The sequence below is a fragment of the Brassica napus genome (genome assembly GCF_020379485.1).
Source record: "Brassica napus cultivar Da-Ae chromosome A3 unlocalized genomic scaffold, Da-Ae chrA03_Random_1, whole genome shotgun sequence".
Lineage (NCBI taxonomy): Eukaryota > Viridiplantae > Streptophyta > Magnoliopsida > Brassicales > Brassicaceae > Brassica > Brassica napus.
The window spans coordinates 23,506-43,301 of record NW_026013968.1 but is presented as its reverse complement, the minus strand read 5'-3'; the positions used below and the strand labels follow the sequence as shown (position 1 = coordinate 43,301).

The 19,796-nt window shown below is 39.4% G+C and overlaps 4 protein-coding genes and 1 pseudogene across 5 annotated transcripts; 4 read left to right on the top strand and 1 right to left on the bottom strand.

The window, feature by feature from the left end:
* Positions 1-2,140: 2,140 nt before the first annotated feature.
* LOC125594088 (protein LEAD-SENSITIVE 1-like) lies at positions 2,141-3,399 on the top strand. The gene is made up of 2 exons (XM_048770409.1): positions 2,141-2,384; positions 2,537-3,399. Exons 1-2 carry the CDS (start codon positions 2,156-2,158, stop codon positions 3,238-3,240), a joined length of 933 nt encoding a protein of 310 aa, XP_048626366.1. The 5' UTR covers positions 2,141-2,155; the 3' UTR covers positions 3,241-3,399.
* An 874-nt stretch (positions 3,400-4,273) lies between these two features.
* On the top strand, positions 4,274-5,291 carry LOC111211000 (protein LEAD-SENSITIVE 1). Its single transcript, XM_022711827.2, has 2 exons — positions 4,274-4,470; positions 4,540-5,291. Exons 1-2 carry the CDS (start codon positions 4,353-4,355, stop codon positions 5,154-5,156), a joined length of 735 nt encoding a protein of 244 aa, XP_022567548.1. The 5' UTR covers positions 4,274-4,352; the 3' UTR covers positions 5,157-5,291.
* Positions 5,292-5,604: 313 nt separating this feature from the next.
* On the top strand, positions 5,605-7,381 carry LOC125594094 (ubiquitin carboxyl-terminal hydrolase). Its single transcript, XM_048770414.1, has 4 exons — positions 5,605-5,946; positions 6,106-6,199; positions 6,278-6,380; positions 6,462-7,381. The coding sequence occupies exons 1-4, from the start codon at positions 5,916-5,918 to the stop codon at positions 7,245-7,247; spliced, it is 1,014 nt and encodes a 337-aa protein (XP_048626371.1). The 5' UTR covers positions 5,605-5,915; the 3' UTR covers positions 7,248-7,381.
* A 26-nt stretch (positions 7,382-7,407) lies between these two features.
* LOC106441488 lies at positions 7,408-11,782 on the bottom strand (annotated as a pseudogene).
* A 1-nt stretch (position 11,783) lies between these two features.
* Positions 11,784-19,793, top strand: LOC106432983 (trafficking protein particle complex subunit 8-like). 2 transcript variants are annotated; one of them, XM_048770410.1, is made up of 28 exons: positions 11,784-12,282; positions 12,368-12,462; positions 12,607-12,706; positions 12,802-12,906; positions 13,018-13,180; positions 13,282-13,402; positions 13,506-13,565; positions 13,658-13,738; positions 13,862-13,956; positions 14,042-14,192; positions 14,391-14,477; positions 14,643-14,762; positions 14,827-14,955; positions 15,038-15,135; positions 15,223-15,346; positions 15,489-15,596; positions 15,847-15,988; positions 16,403-16,510; positions 16,608-16,665; positions 16,760-16,835; positions 17,152-17,337; positions 17,415-17,525; positions 17,732-17,881; positions 17,970-18,128; positions 18,234-18,467; positions 18,555-18,725; positions 18,881-18,993; positions 19,074-19,793. In XM_048770410.1, the coding sequence occupies exons 1-28, from the start codon at positions 12,120-12,122 to the stop codon at positions 19,582-19,584; spliced, it is 3,819 nt and encodes a 1,272-aa protein (XP_048626367.1). In that variant the 5' UTR covers positions 11,784-12,119; the 3' UTR covers positions 19,585-19,793. The 2 variants fall into 2 exon arrangements, with proteins under 2 accessions (XP_048626367.1, XP_048626368.1); XM_048770411.1 differs by lacking the exons at positions 11,784-12,282; positions 12,368-12,462; positions 12,607-12,706 and having other exon boundaries at positions 13,514-13,565.
* The last annotated feature ends 3 nt before the right edge of the window (positions 19,794-19,796 follow it).

Here is a 19,796-nt window from a genome sequence, read left to right as displayed (position 1 = left end):
GAATCATTGGTTCATGATCATCCTCATTTTGTTTCTGTTGATGTTTCATCATCAATTTTTTCCTCTCTATCATCTCTTCGAGAGGATGTCTGTTTGGCAAAGTCTTATGGCTTGTCCATCAAAGAATGTGTCTGAGTTTTTTTCTAGTGGAGTTCTCTTCACGCGGCTTGTAGTGAATCATTTGAATCGGTTCGCTTAATCCATTATCAAGTCTCAATTGATAACAATTCTGTTAGTATCAGATTGAAAGAGAAACTTGATGATGGTATATGGGATCATGGATATTTGAAACAAATATTTACGAATTTGTTATGGAAACTCTGGCCACCAACGAAACTACTTTGGATTCAATATGAAGAGAAGATCTAGAGATAAGAGGAAGGAGTATTATGTTGGCAAACCAATTTTTCAAAACTTTATTATTTAATACTTAGCATCAAAATAGTTGTTTGAAATCATGAATGCGTCATCATATACATAAAATATTATAATATTGGAACATGTATTAATTCATACAATATTGATTTATTTTATACATGTTAGCCGTTTTAGAGAAAAGTAATCGCCTCTCCTAGTGATCTAAAAGAAGTGATTCTTAAAATTTAGCAAGAAATGAGTATTGTAATAGCTAAGACATTGCCGTGACAGAATACTGTGCATTGATTGTGCATATCAATCATCCTAGCGAATACTCATCTCATGTCCGATTCGAATAGACACTTCTGGATCATTTGATTCACTTTCCTATTGCTATATGACTTCCCTCGTATCCTTCTTTGTTTGAATAGCCAAAAAAACATCTTACGATTAGTTATTTTTCCTTCTTTTCCTATTTTTCTTTCACTGCAAAATTGAGCTCCTATTTACCGATGTTGGTGACTCATTCAGTTTTAGCACCCTCTACACGAAAGTCAGTGTCACAGGTGTTCTTATGGATTCTGGAGCTATACCGATTTTATTAGTTACCTGGTGAGAGCCATGTTCAAGTGATGAAATCGTTCTACGATTTTGTCAAAAGCCAGTAAGGAATTTCTTAGACTCTTTTTTTTTTTGTGAACTTTCTTATGCCTGTGTCAACATTTGATTTTTGATTATTTATTCTGATTATTTATTTCTGATGATAGGGTGAGGATTGGGGTTCAGGGGTACAACATGTCGTCGCTTCAGCCCCTTGACCTCGTTAGATCATTGTCTAAGCTGTCTGGGTCATGTGGATAAATTTTAAAAGTGCAAGTTCCGAGAGTTCGCAATGCAATTAGCGGCGGCTTTACCGTTTTTGTTCTCCGCGGAGAAGCTGCAGAAGAAAAAGCATTGGCACTTGATGGAACCGATATGGAGGATGGATCTTATCTGCTACAGTTTTACCGCCAGAACTCAGCAAGCTTAGTTCTGGTTTGAGTACTGCTGAGTTGGCTGCTAGGCATGTTGCCCATTTCCAAAGAAAAAAGTAAAATTTTATATTCATGCTTTTTTTCTCTTTACATTGGGTTTGTTTGTAATTTGCTGACAAATTAACTATTGAATTACAGGAGCCGAGGCATTTCTGTTACTGGATATGACCCTTCGCTCCATGTAGATGTTGTTAAGAGTGATTTGACTAACCGCTTTTCTTCATGTGGAAAGATCACTGATGTTTTTGTTCTTAAGAGGTTTGTTATTTCTTCTTTACAAACCATTTGTGAATTGTTTTTTTCCCTCCATCTAACCTTTTTTTTTCTTTTGCAGCCGGGCTTTGATCTATCTCTTCGGAATAGGCGCAGTAGATATGGCGTTGAGACTATGTCGGAGAGGTGACTCGGTACTCCGTGCTAAAGCCTTGCCAAATCCTAAAAGGAAAATTAACCATTACAGGGCGTAGACGCGTAGTACAAATCTCTCTGTTTTTGAATATTGTATTTTATAATATTGAATTTTGAATGGTAACTAATCATAGAAACATTAGGAATATATAAAAAAAATAATGAGTAGGAATAAAATTTTGAAAATAATATCAAAATTAACGAGGAACAAAATTATTCTATAATTCTCTACAAAATTAACAAAATGGCGTTTGTTTAAACCCATGTAAACCAAGAGGCAAGAGTCATGTTTTCTAGTATAAACCGGAAAGAGAGTAAAGTGAAAACTACCCGAATAAAAAACACTGAAAATTGAAATGCAAACCAAGAGTCAAGAGTCGTGGTTTGTAGTAAACCGGAAAGAGAGTAAAGTGAAAAACCTCACACAAGAGGAAAGAATCATTTCTTGGTCTCGCGGCGCTTCTAACATTTCTTCTGTGTCTCTCAAGAAGATGGGATTCCTCTCTCAACAGATCTCAAGAGATGAACTCAAACCAGGAGATCACATCTATTCATGGCGTATGGCTTACATATACTCTCATCACGGTTCAGTCTCTTTCCCTTCCATCTATCTCTATGTAGCTACATTGCATTTAACACTCCTTCAGTTTCTGTTCAGACAATTCTCGCTGGATCTTAGCTTTTTATGTTCCTGTCTTAGAATAAATGACGATCCTTTCTATGTTTGCAACTTGTAGGAATCTATGTAGGCAATGGTGACGTCATACATTTCACTTGCGGAGGTGGTCTTGAGACAAGGACAGGGACTTTCGTAGACAACATCATCGTTAGTTCGGTTCCAAACCATGGAGGTGACAACCCTTGTCCTAACTGCGGAGACCAATCGAATCTCGACGGTGTGATCTGTTCTTGCCTCGACTGTTTCCTCGCCGGAGGAAACCTCTATCTCTTCGAGTACGGTGTCTCTGGACCCATCTTTATGGCTAAACCGCGAGGCGGTATCTGCACAACAGCGGTTTCAGACTCCTCTGATGAAACCGTTAACCGTGCGAGACACCTCTTGTCTAATAAAAATGGGTTTGGTGCGTATGATCTGTTGAGGAACAACTGTGAAGACTTTGCGATCTATTGCAAAACTGGTTTGATTGTTTTGTCTAAGCTGGGGAGTAGTGGACAGGCTAACTCGTGGTCTGCGGTGCGTGGTGTTTTGTCGCTTTGGGGGACGGTGAAGAGTGTTTCTGTGGGCTCTGCTGCGAGGTTGGTTGTTTCTGGGGTTGCTGGTGTTGGTGTTGTGACTTTGGCGGCGGGGTATGGTAACTACTGCTATGGTCGTTTATGTGCTGATATTGGTGTGAGAAGTGATGCTAGCAAAGTTCCTGTGGAAGACCTTGTTACGCTTATAGCGATTATCGAAAGAAGAGACGACAAGAAGTCTAGCTAGTTTAGCACTTGTTGTGGTGTGATTATGATTGTGATTGTGATTGTGATTGTGAGTGTTTGATGGTAACTAACTGTTTGCTTCTGTTTTCATTGTATGCGTGCAACCATGTGTGTTTGACACTACTTATCATGTGAAAATAACATTATTGTTGTTTCCAAAGTATTGGTCTACTTTGGAAGAATGTTGAAACAAAACAATAAACAAACACAAGTGGATGACGAATAGTGTTTGATCACCTACCTACCATTAGTTTGGCTCCTTGGTTGATTTGGAATTTAGTGTTAGTGTTACACTAGTCATCATCAGTAAAACAATAACTAAACAAAGCTGTCCACACGAGAAGGTTTTCTGATCATAACCCATTACAATCACACAAGAATACAACATGCTTTTGTCTCTATATCTTCTTCACCACCTTGTTTATCTGGCTGAATATACACGCACTGGTGTCTTTTTCTGAGTTATCAATAACTAATAACTCACCAAGTTGTTATTGTGGATCATAGAATCGGCTACTTCTACTTTTGCTGAATCGTGGAACTCTCTCTTTGTTATTATACAATAAAAACACTATAAATAATTATTATTTTTTTTTAAACTTATTTTAGATTATATTTGTAAAACATTTTATTTTCAGTTTTTATTTAAAAAAAGAAATTTTAATTTCAAGATGTTATAGAGTAATCAAACTTTTTAGATTTGAAATCTTTTTTTTAATTAGATTATTTGATAAATTTTACGTATTGAAATTATATATCCTAGAATATTAATGTATTTTAGATGTAAAAATAATATTAAAATACTAAATTGCAAAGAGAAATTATAGATAAATTTATATTCATGTAACTTTATAAAAAAATTATATAGCATTATTAATTTATAATTTATCTAACTCAAAATCATAAATGTTTATTAATTTCTAGAGTTTCTCCTAAATATTTATGCAAATCACCTTTACCGGGGATAAATTGATTCTTAAATTCAATTTGACCTTTTGACTTTTTCCTTATCCAGCTAAGCCAATACAAAACCAGTTGACTTTAAAGGTTTGGTTTTTTTAAACCAACAATCTTGGAAAAAACTCTAGAGAACCCCCATTGATCTAGCCAGAGATGGAATCCATTCTTCTAGAGAAGATAGGATTATTCTCCAACAAGATCTCTAAAGACGATCTGAAACCAGGAGACCACATCTATTCATGGCGTAACGCTTATATCTATTCTCATCACGGTAACCTATCTCTCTCCTCTCTCTTCTGGGTTTATCAAAGATCCAAACTTTATGTTTGCAATCTCACAGGAATCTACATAGGAGACGGAAAGGTCATTCATTTCACACGTGGAGGCGGTCTTGAAATCGGAACGGGAACTTTTTTGGACAAGCTCATCGTCAGCTCTATTACCAATCACGGAGGAGACAACCCTTGTCCTAACTGTGGAGGAAAGCAATCCAACACGCATGGAGTTATCTCTTCTTGTCTCGATTGCTTTCTCTCCGGAGGAGATCTCCTTCGCTTCGAGTACAGTGTCTCTCCGGCTCTGTTCATGTCCAAGCTCCGAGGCGGTACCTGCACGACGGCGGCTTCGGATCCTTCGGAGGAAGTGATCTCTCGTGCGGAGTTTCTTTTGCTGAGAAATGGGTTTGGTGAGTACCATGTGTTCGAGAATAACTGTGAGGATTTTGCGATGTACTGTAAGACGGGTTTGGTGGTGGGGAGAAGCTATGTGCTTGGGAGAAGCGGTCAGGCTAACTCGGTGAGTGCGGCTGCGTGTGTTGCGCGTATGGTTAGTCCTTGGGCTAGTAATGCTATACGTCTGTGTTCGGATGTTGGTATGAGGAGTGATGCTGTTAAAGTGCCTGTGGAGAGCCTCGTTGCTCGGTTTAATCAGGCTGATACATTGGCAAAGGAGAGCTGAGTTTGGTTTGGTTCTGATTGTGTGCAATGTGTGTATTTGATTGTTGGTTAATGCCAGATTGAATCTGCTTCTAAATTCTTTGAATTGTGTAACTCTATTGTATGATGTGTGAATACAGTTTAATTGAGGTCTTCATTGTTTGTGTTGTGTAAAAAGTAAACGCGTAAAGAAAGAGATGTGGTTGATTCTTTACTCGTTATAACCACGCTTGAGATTGTCTTATTTTTGCGTAATCAAGAAGAAAACACGGTTTCTAAATTAAATTTAAGTTGATTACTGGTTGGTTAAACTGTTCAATTCGCAAGACCATAAGAGTTGGAACTGTAAGCCATGATGACTATAGGTTCAGGCATGAGGCATAACAACACCAGCTTCTGGTCTAGAGAAAACCGTTGTTGACTCGTAGCTGAGAAAGACGGGAGAGAACATTCAGTTCTCGGTTCGGTTTGATTGTTTTTAATAAATTTAAAGTGTGGTCTGATTCGGTTTGCTTCTTATTTTTGTTATAAAATTTTTGAGTCAATACCGGTTTAATTCATCTAATGCTTCGGTTCGATTAGACTCGGTTTATATACGAGAAGACGAGGAGAGTCGAGACCACACCAGTATAGAGAGAGAGGGGAGAGACTCTTGATTGACTCAACAACACCTCCTTGAGAAGACGATGAGCTCGAAGAAGGGGGATTAGCGAATCTCGATAGATATAAATCATAATCTCCAATTTCTCAATCCCATTTTCATTTTGTTCATCGTGAAATCATGTCTTGGCTCCCTGTAGAATCTGATCCTGGTAAACCTTTTTTTTTCCTATCCAATTTGGGGTTTATTGTCTAATAGCTCCTTATTGTTCTCAGCTTCTTCAAATATACATCAAGGATTGGTCATGTTATATACTAAGTAGATAGTGTCTGTGTAAGCTATATTGTTTGTTGTTATTCATAATGTTTAGGTGTTTTCACGGAGATTATACAACAAATGCAAGTGAAAGGTGTGCAGGTTGAAGAGTTGTATTCCTTGGACATTACTTCTCTTGATGAAATAAGGTTTGTTCACACTCTTTTGTTGCTTCTTGTTTCCAACAAAACATAGTCAATAATACTGTTGGGTTCTTCTTTGTTTAGACCTGTTTACGGATTGGTATTGCTTTACAAGTGGCGTCCTGAGGAAAAGGAGTCTCGTGTTGTCATCACTGAACCAAACCCAAACTTCTTCTTTGCCAGCCAGGTCCCACTCACTCCCCCCACATTTAGTTTTTTTTTTTCAACTCTTTGGGAATGTTATAACTCTATGTGTGTTCTCTTGTAGATAATCAACAATGCTTGTGCTACACAAGCCTTACTGTCTGTCCTCATGAACTCTTCGGGTATCGAGATCGGTTCTGAACTGTCTGAACTGAAAGAGTTCGCTAAAGACTTCCCACCTGAGCTCAAAGGTTTAGCCATCAGCAACAACGAGGCGATACGTGCAGCTCACAACACCTTTGCTAGGCCTGACTCATCTTCCACCACCACGGACGAGGATGAGTTATCTGCTCGGAGGAAGAAAAGGGAAGAGGAAGATGATGATGTGTATCATTACATCAGCTACTTACCCGTCGATGGTATCTTGTACGAGCTCGATGGTCTTAAAGAAGGACCCATCAGCCTTGGACAATGTCTCGGTGAGCCAGACGGAATCGAGTGGCTCAAAATGGTCCAACCTGTGGTGCAAGAGAGGATTGACCGGTATCTCCAGAACGAGATTCGGTTTAGTCTCTTGGCTGTGGTTAAGAACAGGAAAGAGATGTACCGAGCTGAGCTGAAAGAGTATCAGATGAAGCGGGAGAGGATTTTGCAGCAGGTGGGTGCACTGCAAGCTGATAAGTACGCTGAGAAGAGCAGCTACGAGGCTCTGGATAAGTCTCTTTCTGAAGTCAATGTCGGCATCGAGACAGTGTCGCAGAAGATTGTAATGGAGGAAGAGAGGGCCAAGAACTGGAAGAAAGAGAACTTGAGGAGGAAACATAACTATGTCCCTTTCCTCTTCAACTTCCTCAAGATTCTTGCAGATAAGAAGAAGCTCAAGCCTCTCATTGAGAAAGCTAGACGTTAATACCTTAATCAGCTTTTTTTGCAAGGATATTAAAACTTTATATGTATGAGGGTTTGATTGTATTCAGTCTGAGGATTTTTGTAGAACCAAATCTCTTAATTACATGAAACAATAAATCAAACACAATTACAAAACTTGTTCTCTTCTTTATGTAAAAAACTTCTATGATGGCAGATATCTCAGTTGCTGCAATCATCATCGGTTTAGTCACAAAACCGAAGATCATCATCACTCGTACCTTGTGGTTGTGAAAGAAGAGAGTAAACCGGCTGCTTGAGATGGTATTATATCCCCAAATGTCGACATAGCGGCTGCTGATCTATCCTTGAATATTCCCACTTGTCCGTCACTTAGTATTGACCCAAATCTACTACCAGCCTGAAACATATATTACATGATCTTACGATATTGAACAGATTATGAAAAAATATTGAGCCACTGATCAACCGAGGAGACTAGACTGTACCTGCATGAAAGACTTTAAGAACGGGGAAGCCACGCCGAAACTGGAGTCATCTTCCAAATCACTTGTTTGAGAAAGCTCGCCATTTGTAAATGCATTCCATGAGTTTCTTGACGAACTTTCATTTGATGTAACTGGAGTGGAGACCTTATTTGTACTTCTAGAGGACAGAGCCGGAGCGCTGCATTAAATGGATATGAGAAACCATTTTTCCCACAAGGCTACAAATAGTTTCAGGTGTGGAAGAAGAAAAGCTTACCTTATGGGAAGGTATTTGAAGCGGGGAACTGTGGAGCATGGCATGATATTTGACTCTGAGTTACTTGGTAGTTTCTGGGAAGTATCTGTGTACATTCGGTTTAGTTGCACAAAGAATCCAAATAGTACTGCGTGGCGTAGGTATGACTGCTTTTCGTTCTCCCAAAGATAAGGCTCGTACCTTTTTTGACACATTTCAAAATATACTAGAATCAGAAAATGATTGAGACAGTAAACGATAAGACCAGAAGATTCCCATGAATTTCTTAGAACAGACAAAATAATAAACATGTGACATTGTCATAGTTTAGGGATAAGGTTCCTTACGTGAGCCAGTCTATGGGATCCAACTTTTGGGTCAGTTGGGAGATCACTCCATCAATGCGACCTACGTTGACTGACTTTGTTTGCTGTTGGCCCTGCTTTCGCCTGAAAGCTGATCTGTTCATTGTGATCTTTGGTTGTATCTCCACATTGGTGCTTGTATCACCCCCAGAAAGAATGTCCGATGCAAATCTCAAATCCAGCAAAATTTGTAAAACCCCTTCTCTGAAATTTGGGGTTCGTTGGCCTCCCTGGCAGATAAGAAATCCTCATAAATAATGATGATCTGCATTGTACAGAGAAATTGAAAAAAAAAATCATTTTATAAGCAATCACTAGCTTGGAGATATTTACTGATGAAAGTGAAGAAGTGAAAGGGGAATAATTATCAACGAAAATATTGAAGAGAATCGTTCCTTGACAGAAACATTTCTGCAGCGTGTAGAAAATAATCATAGGTAAAGTAGAGAGAGACAACGCACCTTCTCCAACAGGCTTGAAGCAAACTTTTGCAAAATTGACTTATCCAGTACATGGCCTCCAATTCGATGAATCTCTTCTGATGCACGACAGAGAAATGAAATTATATAGAGCGAAGGCAAGGACGGAAGTGATATCTTCAACTCAGACTGACCCTCGCCCTGCTCTTCCTTGATAGTGTCTCTTCCCAACCCTACATTATTACTTCATATATGAGTTCGGACACAATAAAATGAACCTTGAAAGTGATAACCGAAAACGCAAGAGAAAGTCTAACTTATCTCATTACAACTTCAAAGAGTTAGAAAAAAAAACTTCAAGAGTTAACAAAGAACGTGAGCAACTACCTAACTATGTACATTGGTCAGCAATATCTAATATCAATGCAGGAGAGACGACAGCTAAGAAAAAAGGATAAGGATCGTTTTTAGTTACCCTTAAAGGAGTTGTAGCAGACAGTCCATCGTCAATCGTAAGATCACGCAAGAGAATAGCGGAGAGCTCTTCCGATAACCACTGTATCCACAATGTATGAGCCTTAATGCACAGATCACGCATAGTTTTATTAAGCTCTTCAAATTTCGGACTTGTCTTCTCATCTGCCTTAAGTAGCGCGGCAACAGCTAACGAACTCTGCTTCCTAAGATCGGCATGCAACTGCTTTCCCGGGCTGTCAGCAGCACCTGGAGTATTCGAGCCAAATCTTGGTTGCCTCAACAAGGATGACAACTTATCAGAAACTGCATTCATAGTTTCTCTACACCACAATCTTGGAGAACCGAGAATCAAGGGAACGTGTTTCGAGTGGTTCAGCAATGCAAACAAGAGGCGTCCCATAAAAAGAGATTTCTCAATTATTATAGCAGGTGGAATTGCTTCGCTGTCGTTGTTCCCTTTCTTCATGGCAGCACAGAGAGATTCGAGTTCCTTATCCACATCTGCGAGAATTGCTGAGACACTGTCATAACATTTATTCTGCACGTATGGAGCAAGATCCTTTAACCTCGGACCTGCCTTTTCTGAATCAAAGAAGCTTAGGAGGTCTTCTAAAACATTCTGGCAGCGGTGATCAACTGCATCTCTGATTTGGCTAACTTCAGGACCAAAGTACGCCGTTAGACAACTTTGGAAGTCGCTTTCTTCAGGTGACGTTTTGTTTCCGGCAATAAAACCAGGTTTCCTAGCGTTAGGCTCGATGAACCAGACACCACCACCTGTAGAAGGTCTGTTTAAGTATGCTTGGAAGTTGATCTTCTCATCAGTGATCTCGCTAAAAGCACGAACCGACTCTGCCACATTGACAGCTTTAGCCAATCCTCAAATCTAGAGTCAATAATGGATTTCATTCTTTCCACAAAGGCCTCCTCAAATATTTCATCCCACAGGTTCAAATCGTCGTCCAGAACAAGCTCCCGGATTCTATTCCAAGGCAGCTCTATCTCAGACCCAAAAACACTTTTAAGCCAATCTAAACTACCACTCAATACCTCTTTACTATCCATGGTCTCTTATCAACTTTTCCGCTGATCCAAGCTCTGCACCAGTAACAATAGCTTCAATCAAACGCTTCCCACTAACCTTACCAACAATATGTCCACCGCATTCCCTCAACCATGCCAGACACGCCTTAGAAATATCAACTTTCTCAAAAATAACCATAACAGATTCCAAATTATCTCTAAACAATTTCCACAACGCAACCTCCTCTTCCGGATTCGGAATCCCACCAAACAGCTGAGAAGCCGGAGGTGTACTCAAAATCGTCTTATAAAACAGAGGCATATCAGTCAACGCTTGCAAAAAAAGCTCACCAACTTGTCCCACAGTAACCTGAACCACACTCAACACATCACAAAACACCGAAACAACACTCCCAGCATCATCACCACTACAAGCATTCAGCTTTTGCAGAACCCAAGTCTTCCTCGAGTCGAGAAACAACTCAAGCACTCCCTTCGGACCAAGCTCATCAACCACTGCTACAGCAGTTAACGCGTCCACGTAATCCCCCAACCCCAAACCCGGATCAAGAAGCCGTTCGTGGCTCCTCTGAGAAATCTGAGCCTTGAAGCCCTCCACAATCTGCCACTGATGCTCAAGCAACGGAAAATTAGCCAACAGTTTACTCTGATCCACCTCCTCCAACTTAACAAGTCTCTGCTGCACGTGCTGAGCACGCATGTACCTCCCAGCAGCTTCTAGAAACATGGACTCGTCGAGGCAGCCCCATATATTCTCCGGAGTATCCACCAGATACTTGACCCGACACGCGATCCCATACACATTGACTCGGGCCGGGTCAGTGATAGCGAGCGCGGGGGTTTTCGCTTCCGACGAGGAGGAGAGCGATCGAATGTTGCCGTGGATCGAGCTGATGTTCGCCGAGATCGACTCGCAGAGCGACTTCATGTGAACGATCGAGTCAGCCGAGTCGATTAGATCTCGGTACCGAGTCCCGACGAGTTGCCGGAGCTCCTCCTTCTTGTCCTCGATGTTCTTCCTAGTCGCCGACTCAACGCTACGGATCTCCGACATCGGTTTGGTGCGGAGGAGGGACTCAGCGTCTCTTTGACCGCTGCTTCCGAGCGAAACGGCGGCAGAAGCCGATGACATTCTCATGGTTTGTTTTTCTCCGGCGTGTTCTCTCTAGATTCTAGCAATGCATTCCACTGAGTTGAAGGAGGAGAGAAACGGAGCGGATCTGATCGGATCTAGAGATGCTTTTGCTCGGATTCTGAAGTAGATTCCCGGAATCAAGATCTAGTTTTGTAGTTTCTGTGCACTGAGTTTCTGCCATTGCTGTGGAACGAACACGACGAGAGATTAAGCGTTTTAACAAATTACATATTTACCCCGGTTTGGGTTTCGCAGTAGAAGAATTCTAATCGGAAGCTAACCGGTCCGGTTTGGTAAGTCATAGCGAGGATCATTAAATCTGGGGACTATTGTAATGTTTACCATAATAAAGGGGCAATTAGATAAATTAAATAAATAAATTAATGGATGAAATTGTTATTGTTCTTCTTCTCCAATAGACTTTTGCCTGCATCTCTTCGCCGATCACGATCCCTCCATCTCCGGTGATTTCCACCGTAAACTGATACGGTATTTCGTTTTACTGTATCATAAACGTTGCATCTCCCCGTATTTCACATTCCGTCATTTACATAGATCTTCAAACCTATCTATCTCCATCAACTCCGGCGGCTGCCGACGACGGCGTTTTAGCTCTGATTGGCTCGAAGAGAGGAGATCTCTAAGTATTGCTTCCCACCGTCTCCGAAATCTACCCGATCCGACATCGGATTGGAGTGAATTTTGACTTACAGTGAAGAGATTTTGAGAGAATGGTGGAGCCGGTGAACTCATCGCTTGGGAAAATGCTCTTGGAAGAGATCAGTCCAGTTGTCATGGTACTCTGCACGCCTCTTGTTGAAGAGACTTTCCTCAAGAATGGACTATCCTTTGTGGAAACGCTGAAGCCATTCTGCAACTTCAGTAATATCGATGGTGATGATAGACTTTGATTCTTTTATTCGTTTTCAAAGGTTTACTTCACCAACCGTTTAAACCGAGGTTTTGATTTCTTGTGCAGTTCCTGTTAGGACCTCAGGCGATCAGCTTTATCGGCTGAAGAAGTTTACGCTCAGATTGTTTAATGCCTCAGATATCAAACAACCAAACGTGGAGGTATGTAAAGCTTCTTGCTTTCTTACCTAGAACGCAACGTGGAAGAGGATTGTTTTGTGTTAGGTGTATGGTTGTATTAGAAGGCTCCTCCATTCTGCATCTTTGGTTGAGCTTCAAAATTGATTATGTTTACTTAATGGCTAGGTTGCAAAGCAACGGCTAGAACATGTTATCACTGAAGCTGGGGAGAAGGTTTTTGACGATTTGAAATCTGATCCTCCTCAAATTACTGATATACTCTCTAGTAAGTATCTCTATTCAATATTATGCCTTTTAAGAGATTTTTTTCTTATCATACCGGGTTGCTTTTCTAATGCTGATGTCTTTCCGTTACTGCAGATCCAGAGTCTGAAATTGCACCCACATGGTTTCAGTATTACAATAAGGAACTTATCCGTACACTGTCCTTTTCAGACCATGAGGCTTTTGATCATCCTGTGGCTTGTAAGACATTATAGAAAATCCAAAATTGTTGTTGTTGGCTTCATGCTTTAAACTAGGTTTGCTAATAGACTTTTCTGTTGCGTACGGAACAATTCTAAATGTGTTATTCAGGTCTCTTGGTCGTTTCATCAAAAGACGATCAACCTGTAAATAAATTTGTAGATCTTTTCAACACCAATAGATTACCTTCTTTGCTTAATGATGGTGTAATGGACCCAAAGATTTTGAAGCATTACCTGTTGGTGCATGACAATCAGGATGCCACAACAGAGAGGTAACTGTTCCTTACTACATAGTATATTATATGATTCTCATTATAACTATATGGCTGTCAAATGTAAGGCTTTAGTTGACGGGATGTAATTTCTTCTGTAGAACGTCTAAAGTTCTGTCTGAGATGAGAAGTACATTTGGAAACAATGAGTGCAACTTACTTTGCACTAATTCATCTAAAGAGGGGAACGTGGAACATCAGGCTAATCCATGGGCTTCATTTGTAAGCCTCTCATCAGTATTTTATCCAACATATTGCTCATGATTCATATATCAATCCATGTTTTTGTAAGTTCAACATTTTAATTATTTTTTCTTTCTGAAAGAAATCAAGTGTTTCGGCCGACAAACTTGGATGTGCTCTCACTGGCGACGATATCGTGGAGGTAACATTCGCTTTCTGATGATATTCACGCCTTTCGAATATTTTGGAATGTTTTAACCAACACTATTAGTTCTCCTCGTATATTCGAGGTAGATCAAAGATCTGATGCAAGAGTTTGCATCGAGGCATATAATTCCTTACATGGAACAGAAAGTTCGAGATCTTAATCAACAGGTTAGCTTTAGATTTTCTAAAAAGTTAATCGTGGGAACATGCTTTACGTTTTCTGTATGCTTTACTTTGTTCTTTTTTTTTCTCTTTCCATATCATTTAGTTTGCATTTTGCTGTGTCACTAGATTTCTGCAACAAGGAAAGGACTTAGAAACCAAATAAAAAACTTATGGTGGAGAAAAGGAAAAGACGATGTTCCGGATTCAACCAAAGGTTCTATGTATGCTTTCTTGAAATTTTTGCTCCTTTAATGTTTTCCTTGACGTCATCATAAGCTCTTACTATTTTTTTTTTCATTTTTGAAGGTATACATTTAGCTCCACTGAATCTCAAATTAGAATTTTGGGTGACTACGCCTTCATGTTGCATGATTATGAACTTGCATTGTCAAGCTATCGCTTAATATCAACCGATTACAAGCTCGATAAAGCTTGGAAGCACTATGCTGGTGTTCAGGTAGCTTCACAGCTTTATGATTGTGTTTCTATGTAGGTATTCAGGTGGCATTATTTTTAATCAATACTCGTTTTGTATAATTTAATCTAACATATAGTATAGGTTAGCCCATCAGGCCGATTGTTTTGGTCTTTATTTTCCATTGCTCGTTACTTGTGGTGGCTTCAATAACTCATCTTCTCATGTATGCTTGGGAAGGAAATGATGGGACTTGCATATTTCATCTCAGACCAGTCAAAAAAGGAAGCTGAGTACTGCATGGAAAATGCATTCAGCACTTATCTGGTATGTTTTTATAACCCACCTAAAACAGTTCTTTCAGTGAATGTCCCTCGCTTACTTGAATTAGTGTTTATTATAAGCAAAACTTGAAACTGAAATAGTAATGGGTTAACTTGAGCAAGTGACGCGGTAGTACATGCTGTAACATGTCCTTGTAATCTCATGCAGAAACTTGGGAGGTCTGGATTTCAAAATGCTACGAGATGTGGGCTCTGGTGGGCAGAGATGCTAAAAGCTGGAGACCAGTACAAAGAAGCTGCTTCTGCTTACTTCCGCATATGTGGAGAGGTGCTTCTTTTATGCCTCAGAACATATGCACTTTATACCATTTCTAACTTTATTATTTTTTCAGGAACCATTACACGCCGCAGTCATGTTAGAGCAAGCTTCTTACTGCTTCGTGTTAACTAAGCCCGCGATGTTAAACAAGTATGGATTTCACTTAGTTCTCTCAGGAGACCACTATAAAAACTGTGATCAGGTACATGTAATTTTGTTGAAAGGGATCAAGCTTCGTACATGCTTTGCAATCTAAAGAATACAGTTTTTATGCGTTTTTTCAGGTTAGCCATGCAATTCGTACATATAGAAGTGCAATCTCTGTTTATGAATCAACTACATGGAGCCATATCAAAGACCATGTACATTTTCATATTGGACGGTAAGTTTTAAACGTTGTGAATGTACGTCTAAGGCGTGATGTTTAGGAAATTGTGGTCTAAGACTTGCTATGAAATTACCTTTTCAGGTGGTACGCACTTGTTGGGATGCATGATGTTGCAGTTAGAAATATGCTCAAAGTACTGGACTGTGGCAACCAATCCAAGGCAACCCAAGAGATTTTTCTCAGAGACTTTTTCGAGATTGTTAAGGTGCCTAGCTTATACCTGCTGTTTTATACGCTTTACTGAAGCTGCACAGAGAATAATAGAGTGCTTCCAATAGTTACCCCTGGTCTCTACTCTTTGTTCTTTGACTATACAAAATAACTTCTTACTTTTTGTCATTCTGAAGAAAACTGGAATGAAGCACGAGGTGGTGGGACTTCAACTACCATTTATTAATATGTCGTCTCTTCAAGTTATATATGAAGACCATCGCACTTATGCATCTCAAGCTTCTGTAAGTTGCATACTCACTCTTTGGAAGAATGTACATATTGGTACCCATCATAATCTTCCTCGGATGTTTTGCCTTTTTACTTCATTATGAACAGCATAACTGATATCAGTATTTCTGGTTAATTTTTTTTGGATTAATGCAAATAATACTTGCAAATAAATAATATTTGTGCATCCCTGAATTTTTTCTTTTTCATTATTGGTGAATTTGCATCTGTTGTTTACTAATATTATTTACGTGTCATGGTCAGGTTCTTGTACAAGAGAGCATCTGGCAGTCACTGGAGGATGATATCATTCCATCATTAAATTCTGGCAAGTCAAACTGGCTGGAATTACAGTCAAAGCTACTACCAAAGAAATACAAGGAATCCAATGTTTGTGTGGCTGGAGGTGAATTTACATCTTTTTCATTAATGTTGTTAGCTGCATTCGATGTTTACCTGAATCATGGAGCTTCTTCATTATCCTGCACTTAACTTATGCACACTAATACGCAAAATCTGGTCTACCTTATCGTACCAGCAGGAGGACATTTCAATTTGATCTAGACATGCTTTGATGTTGAAAAAATGTATATTTTTGGAACGCCCAGCTGTGATAATTCTGCACGGAGTATAAGATTTCCTCATTAGTCATATCATAGCATCTGTAAATGTTATCAGTTGTGCCTCTGCCAAGGAAGAGGGATTTCTTAGTTTGTCAATAAATTCAGGCCATATTGTTGAGGAGGACATGATATTCTGCTGTAGTATGTTTGAAAATGTTTGTAATTGTGGATTTTTACTTGTACTTCTTTGTTATCAGAGTCAGTGAAAGTGGATCTGGAGTTTAGGAATCCCTTGCTAATCTCTACTTCTATAACAAGCGTATCTCTCATCTGTGAACTTACCTCAAATTCTGATGACCTAAAAGGTAAGCTGTTTATAATATTGATGTTCACTTTGGAATTGTTCTACGTCCTTCGGTTTATAGATGTGAAACTTATTTCAAACGTTTGGACTTTGTAAAGTTGATAAACACCCAAGTAGCATAAGCTTGGGGACCGAGAGTTCCGCAGAACATAATCAGTAAGCAGCTAATCTCTTCATTCAGGTTTCTTTTAACTTTGTTGATCTACAATTGAATGATTAAGCTGCAACGTCTTTACCAACAATACTACAGGGGTACAACATCTGGTTTTTCTTCTTTCACTTTGTCTGAAGTGGACTTAACATTAGGCGGAGGCGAGAAAAAACTGGTGAGTCTGCTAAACTGAAAACATAGATCGATTGACACGTTTTAATATTTTTACTCTTTCTATATCTGACATTATTCATCTTCTTGTGTATATATAGAGAAACACGTTTAATTTTTTTTGATGTTTCACTTGTGATTGCTGGCTTTACCTCATTGCTACTAACCTTGATTGTAGTCACAGTTTTGAATTGCCTTGGTCCTTTTTAACTTCTGACTATTATATCTTCCGTTTGCTTACTGTATCCTTTGGTGAATCTCTGATGGTTTTATCAGCTGCTGTTTACGTTTGACTTATTGTCATAACTTTTTTCTTCTAGGTGAGACTCACGGTTACCCCCAGTGAAGAAGGTATCCTCAAAATTGTCGGTGTAAGGTGGAGGTTGTCTGGTTCTGTTGTAGGTGTGCATTACTTCCAATCTGCCCCTGGAAAGGCAAAAACTAACAAGGGAAGACGGAAAAACAAACTTACTCCCACTGATGCCTTGAAATTTTTGGTCATCAAGGTGCAAACTTTTCCTCTACGGTTTAATTTTGTAAGATTTGCTACGACGTCTAACATAATGAAATTTTGACTGTGCAGAGTCTACCCAGGCTTTTGGGTTCAATTGATCATCTGCCTGAGAAATTGTATGCTGGAGATCTACGTTATCTTGTTTTAGAGTTAAAAAACAAGTCGGAATTCCCGATAAAGGTAGTTTTCGTTTATGATCAACCCTTATCATTCATATTCTCTACCGTTTAGCCAGTAAAATTTATTTTTGTTCTGTTATTGTGTATTAATTTAGTTTGTCATTGTCTGGCTTATCTACTTATTCTTGCTTGATTACCGAATATTGTGATGCACTAAGCTATTCTCTGGATTATTTTTGAGCTTTAAAAGTCTGTCTGTCCTTGTAGAATCTTAAAATGAAGATTAGCCATCCAAGATTTGTAAATCCTGGAAATCATGAAGAAGAGGTGACAACGGAGTTTCCAGATTGCTTAAAGAAGGGCCATGAACAAAATTTTGTGAAGAGTGAAACAAGTAGTGTATTTTCATTTCCAAAGGTCCGTGGCTAACCTTTTTATTCAAGCCTCCAGGTAAATGTGCATGTCAGGTTATTCTAACATGGTTCTGAATGTTGCTCTTTTTCAGGATGTGTCACTGCAAGGAGATAAATCTTTGAGGTGGCCTCTCTGGCTTCGAGCTGCCATCCCAGGAACGATATCTTTGTATTTCACAATATACTATGAGATGGAAAATGTATCAAGCATCATGAAGTATCGCACCCTAAGGATGCATTATAATTTAAAGGTGATGAATCTCTAGGCTGGTTGTTTCTACCTTCATTATGTTATAGGCAATATTTGCATTGACCAACCAATCTGAACCATTTCTATATCGTACATTTTTATATAGGTTTTGCCATCTCTAGAGACCTCGTTCGAAATCACTCCCTCTCCATCAAAGTTGCAAGAATGTCTTGTGCGTATGGATATACTGAACCGTGCGAATTCAGATTCTTTCCAAATTCATCAGTTGTCAACAGTTGGGTGTCGGTGGGGTATCTCCTTACTTGAGCGTGTTGATACAATCTTACCTTCCAAGTCTCTGCTTCCCGGGCAAGCTTTATCATGTCACTTCATGATTAAGGTCGCTATTAGCTTAAAATGTTCATTTAGTAGCTAGTTGGTCTTTCTCTTTTCCATGTCTGAAATTAGAATATTGTTTAAATTTCAGGATAACAGAAGATCAGCGACTGAAGAAGAGAAAACCATGTCCATTCCTCCCAGCCAAACCGACGTAAAACTGTTTGCTCAGGATGACGACGAAAAACTTTTTGATATCGTTAACTCACCTTTAGCAAGCTTCCATGAAAGTGAAAGGTCATGTCAAGAAACCTCAGATCAGGTAAGCGAAATCCTCTTTCAGGGACATATATATATCTTATGCGGTAGAGATGTTTTTTCAAGGGAACATTCATTTTCTCTTAAACATAGCATCATCACTGGTAACTTTCTATCATCAGAAACCATAATGAACTCGTGTTTGTATGATTGAAACAGTTAAGTACCAATACCGTTGACTTCATTCTAATCTCTCACCCAGCAAAATCCAGCAATTCATCAGGAGTGGCAGATATACCAAAGATTCTGTCTCACCATTCATGTCACAATAGGTAAAGAGTATTCACGTAACAGTATATTTTCTTCAGCTTTGAAACCTATTTTTAACTAACGTGTAATCATTCGATTACAGAATCAGGAGCTCAAACCCGCTATCGTGGTCCCTAGACGGTCCCCAAGCCATATACCACGACTTCTCGACCTCCTTGTGTGAAATTCAACTAAAATTAGTAATCAGAAACACATCTGATGGAATATCATCTGTGAGCTTCAACACCATTGATTCCGTACAAGACGTAGCAACACCAACTCCTTCCGCTGGAAACCAATCCGGGTGGCGCTACGTGCCAGATATAACAGAGGAAATGAAACTGACTTCAGATGTCATGGGGAGCCGTTCAGGGAAACCTCCATCGTCCATGGAAAGCTCACCTCCTTTCATATGGTCAGGTTTAAGTTCCACAAAGGTCGAAATCCAGCCATTGTCAACAACGGAGATCCCGCTGCAGATATCGGTTTTCGCTCCAGGTATCTACAATCTCTCTTCGTATAAACTTACCTGGGAGCTTTCCGGGCGTGAAGATGCATCATCAGGGACATGCCAAGGCTATCCTTATTACCTTACTGTTCTTCAGTCTCAGTGAACTTTCATAGCTCTCTCTCTCTGTATTCTGTGTATCCATTTTGATGGTTTACGTCTGAGTTTTCAATTTTGATTGTAGCAAATTGTTGTCAAGAAATGTTTTTTCGGTAGGAGAAAGATTAATTTTACATTACACCAAAATTTGAAAAAGGTGGATCTCAGCTTTACTTTTGTTTGTGGAATAAAAGGATTATAGATATTATCATTTTATTT

Bases quoted from the DNA above. Each gene is read 5' to 3' on its own strand.
- LOC125594088 (XM_048770409.1), top strand. From the start codon at position 2,156: ATGCAAACCAAGAGTCAAGAGTCGTGGTTTGTAGTAAACCGGAAAGAG. The intron at 2,385-2,536 runs GTTCAGTCTCTT...TGCAACTTGTAG, and splicing joins TTACATATACTCTCATCACG to GAATCTATGTAGGCAATGGT.
- LOC111211000 (XM_022711827.2), top strand. From the start codon at position 4,353: ATGGAATCCATTCTTCTAGAGAAGATAGGATTATTCTCCAACAAGATC. The intron at 4,471-4,539 runs GTAACCTATCTC...GCAATCTCACAG, and splicing joins TTATATCTATTCTCATCACG to GAATCTACATAGGAGACGGA.
- LOC125594094 (XM_048770414.1), top strand. From the start codon at position 5,916: ATGTCTTGGCTCCCTGTAGAATCTGATCCTG. The intron at 5,947-6,105 runs GTAAACCTTTTT...CATAATGTTTAG, and splicing joins CCCTGTAGAATCTGATCCTG to GTGTTTTCACGGAGATTATA. The intron at 6,200-6,277 runs GTTTGTTCACAC...TTCTTTGTTTAG, and splicing joins ACTTCTCTTGATGAAATAAG to ACCTGTTTACGGATTGGTAT.
- LOC106432983 (XM_048770410.1), top strand. From the start codon at position 12,120: ATGGTGGAGCCGGTGAACTCATCGCTTGGGAAAATGCTCTTGGAAGAG. The intron at 13,957-14,041 runs GTATGCTTTCTT...TCATTTTTGAAG, and splicing joins GATTCAACCAAAGGTTCTAT to GTATACATTTAGCTCCACTG. The intron at 14,478-14,642 runs GTATGTTTTTAT...AATCTCATGCAG, and splicing joins ATGCATTCAGCACTTATCTG to AAACTTGGGAGGTCTGGATT.